The sequence below is a fragment of the Pantherophis guttatus genome, chromosome 2, assembly GCF_059756535.1.
Source record: "Pantherophis guttatus breed Tessera chromosome 2, ASM5975653v1, whole genome shotgun sequence".
Classification (NCBI taxonomy): domain Eukaryota; kingdom Metazoa; phylum Chordata; class Lepidosauria; order Squamata; family Colubridae; genus Pantherophis; species Pantherophis guttatus.
Window position 1 is genome coordinate 76,510,180 of NC_142064.1, and position 15,169 is coordinate 76,525,348.

At 34.0% G+C, this 15,169-nt stretch overlaps 1 protein-coding gene across 14 annotated transcripts in view; it reads right to left on the reverse strand.

The window, feature by feature from the left end:
• Nucleotides 1–15,169, reverse strand: part of NFIB (nuclear factor I B) — a 284,732-nt gene that overhangs the window by 104,559 nt on the left and 165,004 nt on the right. For 13 of the 14 annotated variants that reach the window (XR_015732277.1, XR_015732276.1, XR_015732275.1 and 10 more), the window contains exons 5-7: nt 14,525–14,645; nt 13,765–13,883; nt 376–501 (exon numbers count right to left, since the gene is read on the reverse strand). Coding sequence is in view for 11 of the 14 variants with exons in the window: in XM_087886296.1 (XP_087742422.1) it covers nt 376–501; nt 13,765–13,883; nt 14,525–14,645 (366 nt within the window). In the remaining 3 variants the exon portion in view is untranslated. Of the gene's footprint in view, nt 1–375; nt 502–8,821; nt 9,470–13,764; nt 13,884–14,524; nt 14,646–15,169 lie in introns of those variants that run through there. The other variant, XM_087886298.1, reaches the window with a different exon arrangement.

The following is a 15,169-nucleotide window of genomic DNA, read 5'->3' on the forward strand; positions in this document are numbered from 1 at the left end:
ATCATAGGAATTTCATTTAAGTGTCTGTTAAAAAGAGAACCATCATGTACTAATCTCAGTGCACATGTAATAGTGATATATCTATCTACGTATCAATTCATAACTAAAATGATTGTCCTGTTTGAGATTACACATCTCATGATCTAAATAAAACACCTCTGGATGTGATAGAATGGATGTTTCTCCAAAAATGAGATATTGTTTACATTTGCTAAAGAAATACAGTTCAATTGTCCAAGCCTCCTGCTCATAGGATCATCTGGTATAATTTTGAGTTAAGTGCTGAATTAACGTTATGTTTACCCAACTTTCCTGCATTTTTTGCATTCTGAAAGATAAACATTAAGGCATTTTCTATCACTTTTGTTTCCTCACCACTGTGTGCAACTCCTGGGATTCCTGGATGATGATGCTGGAAAGTCAGTCTTGGCGAAGAATCCTGGGGAGATGTAGTGCTAAACAAAGGCTTTTCAGGTTTCTTCATTGTAGGAGAAGACATATCTGCAATGGCATACAACACAACATGTCCATTAACCCTAACATCACAATCATGATTCTAGATAATTGCTTATGCTCTTTTAGCAGTAACAGTTCCTAGGTTAGTGACTAAAATGCACTGCATTAGAAAACAGTAAAGGGTATGCATTACTTTAGATGAACACTTATAGGCTTCTTCTAGTAACCATCAAATAAAATCCTAAAACATAAGAGATGTTATCACCATATTTCTTATGGGGTCATTATGTAAGATTTGCACGCCTCATATTTACACAATAAAAGCACACACACACACACACACGTTTTAACAAATGCATATCTACATCAGCAATTCCACGGTTAGGGACAACTACTTTTTAATATATATCTGTATTTATTTCACAAAGGCAGTATAATTTTCCTCTCCTTTATACATAATCCTACAAATGTTATATATAATCAGTATAGTTCAGTTGACATGGTCTCAATTTTTTTTTTACCTTACATGTTTAATATCGCACCATTATATAGATAGGACAGCATTAAATGAAGAGCTGGACTTGAGTAGAAATATTTAAGAAGACATAAAAATCGTATGTGAGAAGACTACACTATTTATTTTTATTTATTTATTAATTATATTTCTATACCGCCTTTCTCCCGTAGGACTCAAGGCGGTGTACAGCCAAGAAAAATATAGACACACAAACATCATAAAATTGCTAATTAAAATTATTACTTAGTTTGGCCAATTAAATAAAACCCAGAATTAGATAACATTTTAAAAAATCATTCACATGTTCATATGTTTAGCCCCGCCTGTTGGAACATCAGGGTCTTGAGGGCACGGCGGAAAGCACGGAGATCAGGGATATTCCGTATCTCTGGGGGCAGTTCATTCCAAAGGGTTGGAGCCCTCACAGAGAAGGCCCTCCCCTGGGAGTCGCCAGTCGGCATAATTTGACTGACGGTACCCTTAGTAGTCCCTCCCTGTGAGAACGAACTGGTCGGTGGGAGGCTATTGGTGACAAAAGACGGTCTCGTAGGTACCCAGGTCCTAAGCCATGGAGCGCTTTAAAGGTGGTGACTAATACCTTGAATCGCACCCGGAAGACCACTGGGAGCCAGTGCAGCTCGCGCAGGAGAGGTGTTATATGGGCGCAACGAGCTGCACCCATAATCACCCGCGCGGCTACATTCTGGACCAGCTGGAGCCTCTGGGTGCTCTTCAAGGGGAGCCCCATGTAGAGAGCATTACAGTAGTCCATACGGGAGGTGACTAGGGCATGAGTGACTGTGTGCAAGGCATCCCGATCCAGAAAGGGACGCAACTGGCGGATCAGGCAAACCTGATAAAAGGCCCCCCTGGCCACGGCCGTCATGTGCTCTTCTAAAGATAGCCGTGAATCCAGGAGGACACCCAAGTTGCGAGCCCTCTCTGTGGGGAGTAAACTTGGGTGTCCTCCTGGATTCACGGCTATCTTTAGAAGAGCACATGACGGCCGTGGCCAGGGGGGCCTTTTATCAGGTTTTCCTGATCCGCCTGATCTCATCCCCAATTGTCAGTGATGGTACCAGCTGACTATACCGGGACGCCGGAAGCCACAGCCACTCGGTCTTGGAGGGGTTGAGTCTGAGCTTGTTTCTCCCCATCACTAGATAGGATAGTGACTGAAACAGACAGAGAGCATAGATCAATGAATACTAGCAAAAGTAGGAATAAATAAGCTTGGTCTCAGCAACGTGTGTGTGTGTGTGTGTGTGTGTGTGTGTATTTCTTTAAAACATTTAACAGGATGATGCCAAAAAAATAGTATTTAACTGAGTTATCCTCGTTTATTTATAATAATTATACAATTTTTTCCAAATATTTTCTTCTCAATAATGCAGATTTTGATGAGCCAAATTCTGTTAAGTTTTTACTGAGTTTGCAATAACTGTAATTTGATTCCAGATCTTCTCCATTTTAGAGAAGAGAAAGATGTCTACAGTCAGAACTTTCAGAAGTACAAGTTCTATTTGTACAGCAAGTTTTGAATAGTGATTCCTAGAATCTGAACATTGTAATTTATAATTTCTCTTGGTTTACTGTACTTCCTTACTTAATTTCATTTCCAGTTTTCACTTCATATTAATTAAAGACTGTTTCATTGATTGATTGAATTTATTTACATAGCCACTCATTTCACAATATCAACTCAAAGCAATTTACAACAGGATTATTCTGAGGTTTGCCAAAGATCATTTAAGAAGATTACAGATCCCTCAGAAAAAGTGAAAATGCAAGTTACTAAGAAACATCTCAATCACTATTACAAAGACTGCTTAGCCATTCGTTACTGTTTAGTTCTTTAAGTAACCAAAAATTATAAATGACATAAATAAAACTATTTCTCCAAAGTAATTTTCTTTGCGGTGATTTTTCTTTTTAGCAATAGCAATAGCACTTAGACTTATATACCACTTCATAGTGCTTTTACAGCCCTCTCTAAGTGGTTTACAGAGTCAGTATATTGCCCCCAACAATCTGGGTCCTCATTTTACCCACCTCGGAAGGATGGAAGGCTGAGTCAACCTTGAGCCGGTGAGATTTGAACTGCCGAACTGCAGCTAGCAGTCAGCTGAAGTAGCTTGCAGTACTGCACCACCTTGGCTCTTTTAAATTAACAAATAGAGATAGGATTTCAGAAATAGGGGGCATACATATTTAATTCTCTATTCATCTATGAAGCATGCTGGCTGCCTCAGTCAAATCAAGTCTAGCCTTCTATTTTTCTTTCTCTTCCTGCCTAATCCATCTGTCAGAGCTTCTCTAAAGTTAACGGAATTGCCTCAATGAAATATATTTTCTCCTGACAGCCAGTTTAGTCTAGTGGTTAAAATATTGCATTAGGAGGAGGAATTTGGATTCTACTTCTGTCTTAAGCTTGGAAGTCAAGTGGGTGACCTTGCGCTAGACACACTCTATTTCAGCCCTAAGAAGAAGGCAATGGCCAACTACTTCCGAAACACATAGCAGAAAAACTGCAGGAACTTTCCCATTAAGCCAAGATTGACACAAAGGCCCCCAAAAATCGTCTAACTCATACTAAATAAATTGAATGTACTATTTATTTTCCAAATAAATAACTTTCTCATTTTCTTAAAGCCCATTTTATAAGAAGCTACTTGAAAAGATTTAACTATTGGCTTTTCATATAATGATTCTTTCATGATTGTGAGTGTGAGATTACGAAGAACCCAGGCTGAGATTAAAGTCCTAAGAGGTTGTTGTGGCGCTTGATAGGCACAACACATCCAAATTCCCACCTTGAAGATAAAAAGCTCTAAAAATCAATGAATTTGCTCCTGCTGTGTGCTGTGAGCCCAAAAAGAGTTCAGAGGGTTTGCTTCTTCCAATTTAAACAGCAGCCCACTGACATTTTCAAGCAGAAGCTTAGTAATTTTTTTTTCTTAGTCTCACCAATTTTTTCTGTTAAAAAAATGTACTGTAGCAGCAATGTGGAAAAAGGCATGGGTTGGTCAACAAACTTCAGACTCTAGTACTGCCTTGTACATTTAGGTACAGACCAACCACCATAGAATTTATATAATGTAATTTCAAAAAAGAAAAAAGAAGCATATAAAACATTGATTTCTAAATGAAAAAAGGAAACAAACAATACAGAAGTTACTGACAGTGAAAACTTGTATTAAAGACTAAACTGACAGAACTGGTAATACTATTAGCATTACTATGTTCATAATATCTCATCATTAAACAACTTTTGAAAAAAAAGAATTGAAAGATACAAAGATACAAAATTATTTTCCATGTTAAATATGAGTAGAAGTTCACAATTAGTAAAGTCTTGTTTACAGACACGTTAATTGTCAATCAATAAACCTAGTGAGAGTCCTGTGTTTCTTCAAAAGGTAAAGTAAATCATTTTAAGTGAGGTTTATTGTCTTGGGAAAATAACTAACTTAAATAAATGTTTCACGGAGGGAGACAGGAAATTGTGAAAGAAAAGTAAAATACTGAAGTGCTTTAGATGTGACTAAAACAAAACATGTTATTCTGAGACAAATATTTTTGTACTTGATGAGTAGTTAATAGTACTGCATGATAAAAAAAAAATAACCTCGTCTGTATTTATGAAAAATGGTACTCTCCACTGATTGTTTCTGGGAGCGCATGCATCTGTGATGTGTTTTTAAGGAAGAAACTTAAGCATATTTTAGTTAATCACATCAACAGTATATGTTGTAGCAATTAGGATCACATGATGAAATGGGTGATTCATAATGGAGTAACAAACATGATGTACCCCAAATAGAGCCGTGTAAAGCTTTTGAAAAGGGTATACCACGAAGCATGTTAGCAAAACACCCCTCTTTGATGTATTGAAACAGCGGCATATGTTAGGAGGCTCAGCACAACTTCTTTCCCCAATGGAAGCATTGTTTTTGGATGCACATATATGCAAAGACAATAGAAGAAAGCTTTTACAGCAGCTGCCTCAGCCTCCCAAAGAAACAGCTGTTCTAATGCTTCAAAAAGAGGGGTACATTCACACCAATGCACTTTCTGAAGCATCTTTTAAAATGTTTTGCACAGCCCAAATTGCAAAACTGCAACAAAGCCACTTACATCAGTAATGGGATGGATTCTATTAATTGTGGATCAAAATGACAGATGCAGTAAAAGAAATTGAAGTTAGTATAGATTTAACATTGCAAGGTTGTCCGACTTATTTTTAAATAGCCTTCTATAGCCTAAGCCCCCCCTCCCCCTTTTAAAAGTGAAAATTACAATATTGAGAATATCCCAAATATCTTTACCTTTGTTGGTAATTTTGTGAGTTAAAGTGCCAAGACCCAGAGGAAGGCTGAGCTAAAACTATACTATGTGTTCTGCAGTACAGTAAAAACCTGCTGTCATTTTGTAAATGTTGGTTACTAATAATCTGATATCAACACTGTGTATGTATATGGTAATACAGACTAGACAACGGTATCTGAATACATTCCTGAAGAAATTAAACAGAAGCTTGGATAAATTAAAAGCTTCAGGTTATTACTGCATAATACTAAAAAGGTAAAGAATATTCATGTCTGGATTGCATTATATAGTGTGCATTACTAGCATGTCAGTGATACAAAGGCACAGACAAATTGGAAAAAGTTAGATCAATTCATTTCCCAACAAGGTAACTGCACCTACAAAGTAAAGCAAACAAATAAGTTGCTATGAAGCATAGCGTATGTAGCTCACTCAAGGCAGCTTGCACACATGGTGCTCCAGATGTATATCTGTTCAAGTTAGCCCAAGGCAACTATTTTGATCAATTCTAATGAGATAAAATGCTGCAGGGAAAATGTGCAGAAATGTGTTTACGTCAGACTTTAATTAAACTGTTGTTTGCTTCCCAAGAACCTTAAGAGACACTAATGAGACATGAGTTTCAGCAATTTCCTCATCAAAAGGCAAGACCCTCTGCCTCTCTATGAGCAGACTGCCCTCCGAGGAACTCCCTTGGTAAATGTCACATGGTACACCAATCATGAAGCCACCTGCTAAACAGAACTCGAGTCAACATATAAGTGAAGCAAAGCTTAAAGATCCACTTGCCCGCACTGGACACCTGCTTAGGATTCACAGACAGCAACACAACATGTTCATTTTCCTATGAAGTTTTAGGGAAATCACAATGGGACATCAGCACAGATGCAGAATATTTTTGAATCTACTTCACCAGATTAAATCCCAAATCCATTTCCATTTAATCACAGCTCCATACTTGGTTTAGAGTATTGCAAGCAATGAGTCAAAGAATCATAAACAGAAGGTATCAGAATAGTCCCATTTGCACAATGGATGCAAAATCAAGAAGTTACACTGTGCCGAAAATAGGGAACAGACTAAAATCCAAACTGACCCTGAATATTTCTTTTTCATATACATGGCTTTAAAATATCATTATGGAAGGAAAAGGAAAAAAAAGTTGACCACTGCCCATAGTTTACACAGATCTAATACCATTCAATGGGGTTCTTAGGAAACATGGGCCTTAGTTCTATCCCCTCATTCTGCTTGTAATTAAGGCCTCTTTTCTAATAATCTATAAAACTAAAAATGAAGGTAAGAATAAACATACTTTCTAAATGCCTTCCCACTCTATATGTGGTTTACTAGAACTTTCCTGCTCCCCCAAAATGAAATCAACTCACGAAATCCTAGTAAAAAAACTATTTGGTTTTTACACTTCATAACTATTTGGGATTATGACATCTAGAAAATGTCTTTAGAACATTTTTATAACTGAAACTGAACTTTAAAAACAAAATAAAAAATCTTGGTTGTGATGAAATTTAACTCCAAAATTCAAAAGTTTGCTACTGGAAAATATGTTATTGTATTAAGAATTAGTGTAATCTTATGCTGAATGCAATGCAATTTACTTACGTACAGAAAAACAACAGATATATTGAAGAATTTTGCATTACAAATTACCACTTTTAAGAACGGATTAAAATTCAGTTACATGATTTAAGCTCAGTGAAATCATTGAAACATATTAAGGATGTGTTTATATCATTGAGATTCACATATCTATTCCTATTTTGGATTGTGGCTACAATGTTTGTACAGCAACTATTACATTAATAATTAATACAAAAATCATAAATCTACAAATATAGAGAAAATAGCAGATTGAATACAAACAGAGCCTAGATAAATCTTTAAACTCAGTCCACAACTTAAAAAGTTGTAGTTCCTTCTGCTTAAAGAACTTGAGTAAAAAAAAACAGTACTTCAATGTTAATGCAAATTTTAATGCAATTATATTACCAAGATGGACTAATGCATAAAATTCAATTATATCCAAATAAATTATGTGTATTTATATAACTCATATTCCAAATTTTGTCCAAGGAGTTCAGGACAACATGGTTTCCTTCACCATGCTTTTATCCTTCCCACAACCCTTTGAGATAAATTAGTCTGAAAGGCTATTAGCTATTATATTGGCCTAATAGCCCAATATTATTCAGTGAACCTCTTAACCAAATTGAGATTTGATATCAGAGCTCTCACATTCTCAATATGATATTCTAACTACATATCAGCATTATTTATATCCCCGGCACTTGCCTACTAGCAATAGCATTTGCTAAACTGTCCTTGAATGATAAGAAACAGCACATTGTTTGTTTTATAGTAATTCTGTATTTGTGGAAATACAAATACAAAAAAGGACAAATTCCATAATTGGGCTACAAACTGAGAGGCTGTATCTCAGGGATCGTAAGTGCAAAAATAAATTAGCAGTTAAATCCTTCATGTTATGATTTGGCATAACCAACATACTGCCTTTTTTAAGGATAGTCAAATACAGTTCTCTCAATCTGTCTCCCTAGCAATATTTACTTTTTATCTTATTATCTCACTGACTTATTGTTTTTAAAAGGTGATATTGAACACTATTTGAAGTAGGTTTTAGTGCACAATGGAATAGTAATATTTAAAAAGTATTTTTTTGTGATTTAAAAAGTAAGCTTTATCCGATTTTTTTTCCTAACCTATCAAGAACACTTTGAACTTTGTTTCCGTTTCTGTCTTCTAGCCCAATGTTTCTTAAAGTGTGGTTCTAGAATCCCTGGGCCAGAGGAAGTTCTACCAGAATCTCTAAAATAGTGGAGAGGCTGCACGAATGGAAAAGATAAAAATGATGTTTTCCCTTATACCAGGCTTATTCAACTGATGAGCCAACAGTTTTTTTTTAAATAAAACACATATTTGCTTTTAACATATCTTCAACTTAATATACACCTAATAAGTATAGTTTCCAACTCCCAATAAGGTCCCTCAAAAAGAAATATAGACACTTATTTTATATACATTAGATGTATTACACTAATAATTTTTCCACCACACTTTCCGTTTCAATACCATCTTATTATTTCTTTGAATCAAACGGCTTAATCTGAGATTTCATTCATTCAGATTTTAGTAGTCCTGGTTTCTGACTTGTAAATCAATAAAAACTGTTTCCCCCCCAGAATTCTAGTCATCCAAAACAATTGGGAATATGGTATTAATTTAGTGAAATTTAATAACTTATTGCACAAAAATCCCATTGAAATTCTTGATATTACAATTCAAACCTCTGTCAAAGATGTTATCAGATAAACAAACCCACATCAGCTTTCCACTGAAATATATTTTCTAACAGGAAGTTAGAAACAATTCTTATTTTAGAAATATTAATGTATTAGGAGGATAATAAATAACCAGTTTTGGAGAAACTGGTTATTTGCCTCTAAATATACTTTAAATAAAAACACAAAAACTGGCATATAAGGTATGTATACATTTATTTACTATGAAATATATATTTACAACAGGACAAATGATTTGCTAGCAGAATATAGATATATAGTTCTTTTCAGATAATATTTTGGTCATGCTTTTGAAAGAAATAAATGTAGAGTAACATAGTTAAATAGTATTCAATAAAATAATCCAGATAGAGGGTATCTTTCCACGACATAACTCAACCCTCAGTAGGTGTAGTAGGAATTACTTTTGACTTTTGTTCTGTGTAGGCAAGCAAATGGCCCAGCTGATCAGTTATGTTTTTAAGTTCCTGAACAGCACTACCCACCTCCTCTTTTAATTCTCTTAGCTCAGAAATTAATATATCCATTTTAGAATAACCATGTGAAGGTCTAATGAGAAAAGATCCATCAGGAGAGGGCCCTGTAATTAAAGGAATTCCAGAAAAAGCAAGTCCAGAAGATGGGGAGATAGTAAAAGATGGCAAAGGTCCAGAAGAATATCCAGGAGAGGATACTTGTTCCTCATCGCAAGGAGGCCCAGCAGAGGGTAGATGAAGAACAGGAGAAGAAGATCCAAGAGCTTCTGTTTTAATGGTAAGCTGTGGTTGTAATGATTTGTTGCTGTTGAATGCAGGAGAATCATAGGAAACTGAACATGATGAAGAAACTGTAAAATTAAAATTTATTTAATTGTACACACTAATGTACAATTCCAAACAAATCTCTCACAGTATTAAAATGCTTTAGGATATGCAATGTTAAAATATTACAATTACAGTACATGACGTAAAGCATCACATCATTCTTTTCTACTCTAGATCAAGTATTTTTTAAACAAAAAAAATATTAAAAGTTTAAACTACTGATAAAATATGCAAGATAAAGGCTTGCCGTTTCCCTAGAGACCAATTAAGTTTGCTTTTCATTAAAAAAAAAAGCTTATTTTAAAAATCATGACAGTTCTTTTCATAGAACTCCAGCATAGCAATCCATGCAGCTGTTTCATGTTTTAAATTATTTAATTTTTGAAGAAGCATCCTTTATAAATAGTATTGTTTGTACAGAATGCTTGCTAGTTTCTGTAATCATATAAATTAACATCAACTGAAAATTTATTATTATATGAACCTGAACAAGGATTAAAAATCATTTGTAATTTTGAGGACTAAGATGAAGTATATCAATCCATTCCTTTTCATTATCACTCCACAGCTCTGAGTAATGTTAAATAATAACTGTCTAAGACCATGGGCTGTGATCCGTATAAGATTATGGATACTAGACCTGTAATCCTAAAATATAAAATTACATGCTAAATCTGTTCCTTCCTATGTTTAGGTCTTTATTTAGAGGGAAAAGAATTAACTGCTCTAAGCAAAAATAGAATGGAGTAGCTACATTTTCATTTAAATGACAATTCACAAGACACAAAAACCTCTGATGCTCTTATAGGATGTCCTGGTAGCCTATTGGACCACTAATCTCAATTATTTCAGAATTATATCATTACTATAAGATTCTCAATCTTACAATAAATTGTTATCTTTTTCCCCCAGATCTAAAACTATCAGGAATATGTACAATCTCTTATCAACTAAAATCAATTGCAAAAAAAACCCCAGAATAGTTTTTGAACAATTCAGATACATGTATATACCAAGAATGTGATTTAATCTTATGTCATTGCACAATTTCAAAATTAGTTTCCAAATTAGCTAACTCAGGAAGCAAATAATTGATGAATATAACAATGACTTTTTCAATAAAATGTGCCTAAGAGAAATAAACAAGCAGGAAATACAACAAAATGTTGCAGGACAAAGTGCTCCAATTTTGAAGATACTCTTTTCCTCTCAATAATCAGTCAAATTTCAACAAATACGCTCAGTATTCATTATAATGCTCTGGAATCTTCAACTTAATTTTGTTGGTCTCTAACCTCGTTTTCACATTATTTAACAAACCTTCAAGCTCTCAAATGTGTTGGTATTTCTCTTGGCACATAAATGGTACTATTTTGACTATTTATAGACTGAAACTTAATATATAATGTTTAAAATCCACACATTTCCAACTTTTCTTAATTGACAATAAAACTATCATCTTTTTTGTTGTTAAAAAAGTAACTACTTACCAATAATTGTGGTTCTGCAAATTCATATTTGTGGAGCAAAGATTTCAGGTGCAGCTGAATTTCAGGAACCTTTTAGAAAAGCTGTGTCTGTCGTTATTAAATAACCATACTTTTATGGCACTGCATGAAGGGAACTGAGGTTAACAAATAACTCATCTTCTCCCCCTAGCCTCAGAAATTTAGGAAAGCAGCAATTTAGTCAACAGAGTTTCTTCTTTCTCCTTTATGATGACACCAAATTCTGTTGCATGGACACCTTTTGCAAGTGCAGCTTCTTCCTACCCTTATATCTGAGATTAGAGAAAAGCAAACCAAAGCCTCCAGAATGTTCAGTAGCCCAAACTGAGAAGCTGGAAAGATACATAACTAGTTAAGATGATCTCCTGAAGATACCATGATTCTAGGAAAAATTGCATCAGGCCTTAGTACTTACCAACTCAGAACATCAAAGACATGTATGTGCTGAAATTCCCGCAAAATAAAACCTCAAACATATCTAATAATCATGGTGCAAAAGCATTTTTGCCTCTTAATTTCAAAAGATCAGAAAAAATTATTTCAATAACAGAACAGTTACTCTGATAGATAAGTTGTGTTTTCTGGAGCAAGTGGTTTTCATTTTAGAAAAGCTAGAAAGTCGTGTGTCGATGCATTTCCGATACTATTCTGGCAAACCAATTGACAATGAAGGATGTACTTGTTATTGAAGCACATCAAGAAAATAATATGCATTTTGATCTAAGAAAGGTAAAGTATCACTTAAACTGAATACAGATACAAAAAAAGGCGTAAATTCAATGACCATGCACAAAGCATAGTAATGATTATAGAAAATAAATTGAAAGCACCCCAAAAGACCATATAAAATAATATTAAATATCAATCAGAAAAAATAAAATGTAAAAAAGACAAACTAGAAGAACTAAAATTCTGGGGGGGGAAAGTTTGTATTTGAAACAATCTAAGCCTTTAATGGCCTGTTCACATTCATGAATACACTCAGACACATTTTTCTTCTTAACTGAAGGTTACCAAAGCTTAAGCACCACAGATCTCTACACTCCACAACTAGAACTATGCAGAGACCACCACAATCTTTTAACCTATCAGCACAATTTTGACAATTAGACTCTATATAAATGTCATGTCTCCTTCAGAGTAGACTCTGTGCTTATATATTTTGATCCTGTTCTCACATCATGTATAGAAGTGATTGTACAAATGTGCAGCATTGCTTTTAACCTTGAATGCGGAACTTGCTTTCTCAGTTCCTTCTTTAAATATATGCGATGGTTCCTGGTAAAGGCAATCATTTCTACACATGGCAAGAGCAACAGAAAAGTAGTTAAGTTATAGCAATTTAAGCAATATTCCAGATCTCATTTCTGAACTATCTGAATTCCAAAACCTATTTATAAAAACAAGAAAAACAAATCAGATGACCCTTTTAGAAACTAACAGAACAAACCAATTATTTGAGGGATTTACTTTAAACTGAAAGATACAAAAATGAACAGATATTGCAAGGTTTTTGTTATCAAATTAATAATTGTATGTATTGAAAAATGTCATTTTTCTTCATCACAAAATGTTTACATTTATATTTTGAAAAAAGAGAAAAAGGATTCAAAATGTTATTTTAAGAATTCTGTTCAAAGAACAGAAAAAGAAAAGGAAGACGACAACTACAATAGAAAGGGAACAGTTATAAAGGTTAAATTGAGAACTTTACGCAGCACCACGAGTCTTACAAAAATGTTTTGAGTGTTGTATTAGGAAGAAATTAGGCAGAAATTTATGACCAATATATGAAATTGGCACAATTATGTCAATGTATAAATTAGAAATTGGAGAGTAAGTAAGTGATTGTGGGTATAAATGTATGAGAAAAAAGAAATAAACTCCTAAAAACAGATAATTCTAACTTTTAATGTGATATTTTATCACATCTTTTACTATATATTTAAATAATCTTTGGAATTTTAATAATCTTTGGAATTTTTCACACATCACAGAGCTTCAAAATTACTAAGCAATACTATAATATGAACGGAAATAAAGGAAGTATTGTGAAAACTAAGAAATAATCATTTCCATTCAGTTTATGCTTAATTTTCTTCTTCAATGTAATATTGCTGTGAAATACAGTGCATGGCTGAACAACATTAAGCTATTATAGATATGGTTGTGTATTTATTTAGCTAAAATTTACTCAGGCCTATCATTCGTAACTTTGTGTAAATAACGATGCCTCTGTAAAACAGGGAACTTCTCATTTATATTTCAGATTTTATTCACACAAAGTACATATGAACCAATAAACAGAAATAAATATTTTCATGTAAGAGTATTAAATGCATAGCAACATGGCCAGAAAAAAATGTCAAGATTAATCATCCTCTCGTTCACAGTATATCTGAAGTCCAATAATTTATTCAATCATTTTCTAATCTTTCTAGATTCTGCTAATCAATATAACGTCTCTACATTTTGCCTACCAGTAAATCAATTATTAAATACTTCTTGTGACTCTAAATGAGTACTATGGCTTTGAAAAAGGGATTTGTGCATTTGATGAATACAAAATAGAACTTTTCAATAATGGGGATGGTATTATAATTACTACTGAATATATTATTCTAAGGAAGTATTTTAACCTCAACAGATTTAAAATTTTCTTCTTTATTCCAATCTACCATACATTCATAGTTTCTGAAGAAATAATGTAAATAAGAGCTCTAAGATCCTGTCTTGTCTATCTATGATTAACCTGGCTGAATTCAATATAGCTTACTTCTGAGTAGACACAGAATGAACTGAGCACTCACCTTGATCTCTTTCATGCCATGTCCTACTACCAGCAGCTGGTGAATTTGGGGAAGGATAAAAATCTCCTGTTGGACTTGGTTCCATATTCTCATCTATGGATATAGTTTTGGGTCTCTTACTGTAAACATATAGAAATAAGGGCTTATTTAAGCAGAATTTCTATTGACATTTTAAACAACAATTCTTTTCAGACCTATCAACCGTAAAAACTATACTTGATAGACATATTCACATTTTACACTGATTTTAAATTTATTTATACTGTACACATTTTTCTCTTATTAATATACGTGATTATTTTTAGATTAGGCATGCAGAGTTAGGACTCCAATAGGATTTATTCAAGAACTAGCTTGTCAATAGAAGGCTTACATACCCAGCATAATCAAATTAATTCCATTATTGCAGTCAGAAATGAAGCTACACATGCGCACACAGACCTGCCTATGAAAATATACAGGAATAAAAATCCTGTATGTAGATCTATATCAGAGAGTTTTAATTTAAAGTCTCTTCCCTGTCTTTCTCAGTCAACAAATTGTAAACAAATAATGAGACACCTGTCCATGCTGATATTAACAATTCTCATTCGTTTAGGAACTACAGGTTTTCTCTCAATATTTTCATTTTGGGGCATAATTTCCACTGAGAACAATAATAAATCATTTTCATTACAAAACTGTCAAGTGAAATGATTATTTTATTGAAAAGCAAAATCATTTTTAAAATGTTATATAAGCACAGACATAATAGGCTAACCTGGTTGGTGGAGAGGATAGCGATCGTTGTAAGTTAACACTTGAGTTCATGTCATGATAGTATGGTTGACCTGGAAGTTCTCCAATGGGGAAGTTTATTCCAGCTCCCTGGGTTATAGGTGCTAAAGAACATAATTTAAATCAAGCCTCTATTGTCTAAACAAACATATTAATAAAACCCAAAATTAAAGCAAATTCACTTTTATCTAATTATTAGTTGTTGTGCAATTAAAAGACATAATTTGTACTATTTAGGGGCGTGGAACAAGCCTTCCCTCCCATCTCAGCATGTAAAGCCAAGTGAAAATGAGTAAGATGTCCTAAAGTCCAATAAATCATAGGGAAATACGTTCTTTTCAAACTGCTCCCAATATTCCTCAAAGAAAGTCTTTGACTCTTGGTGCCTCTGACCTCTTTAAACTATCTTTCAGTGGGCAAACAGGGGTATGAACTGAGAGTTTTGGCAGAAACAGACAAAGGCTTTTTCAACTACTTGCCCAGATTCTCTAGCAAATTATTTGGAGGCGGCACTAGGCAGAATAGATTTGGTGCACCCCACAGAATAGCTTGTAGTGCTCATGGATACCCAAAATGAGCTCAACCCAATATTTTCAGAGCAGGCTCCTCTCAGCCATGTCCCAGAGCA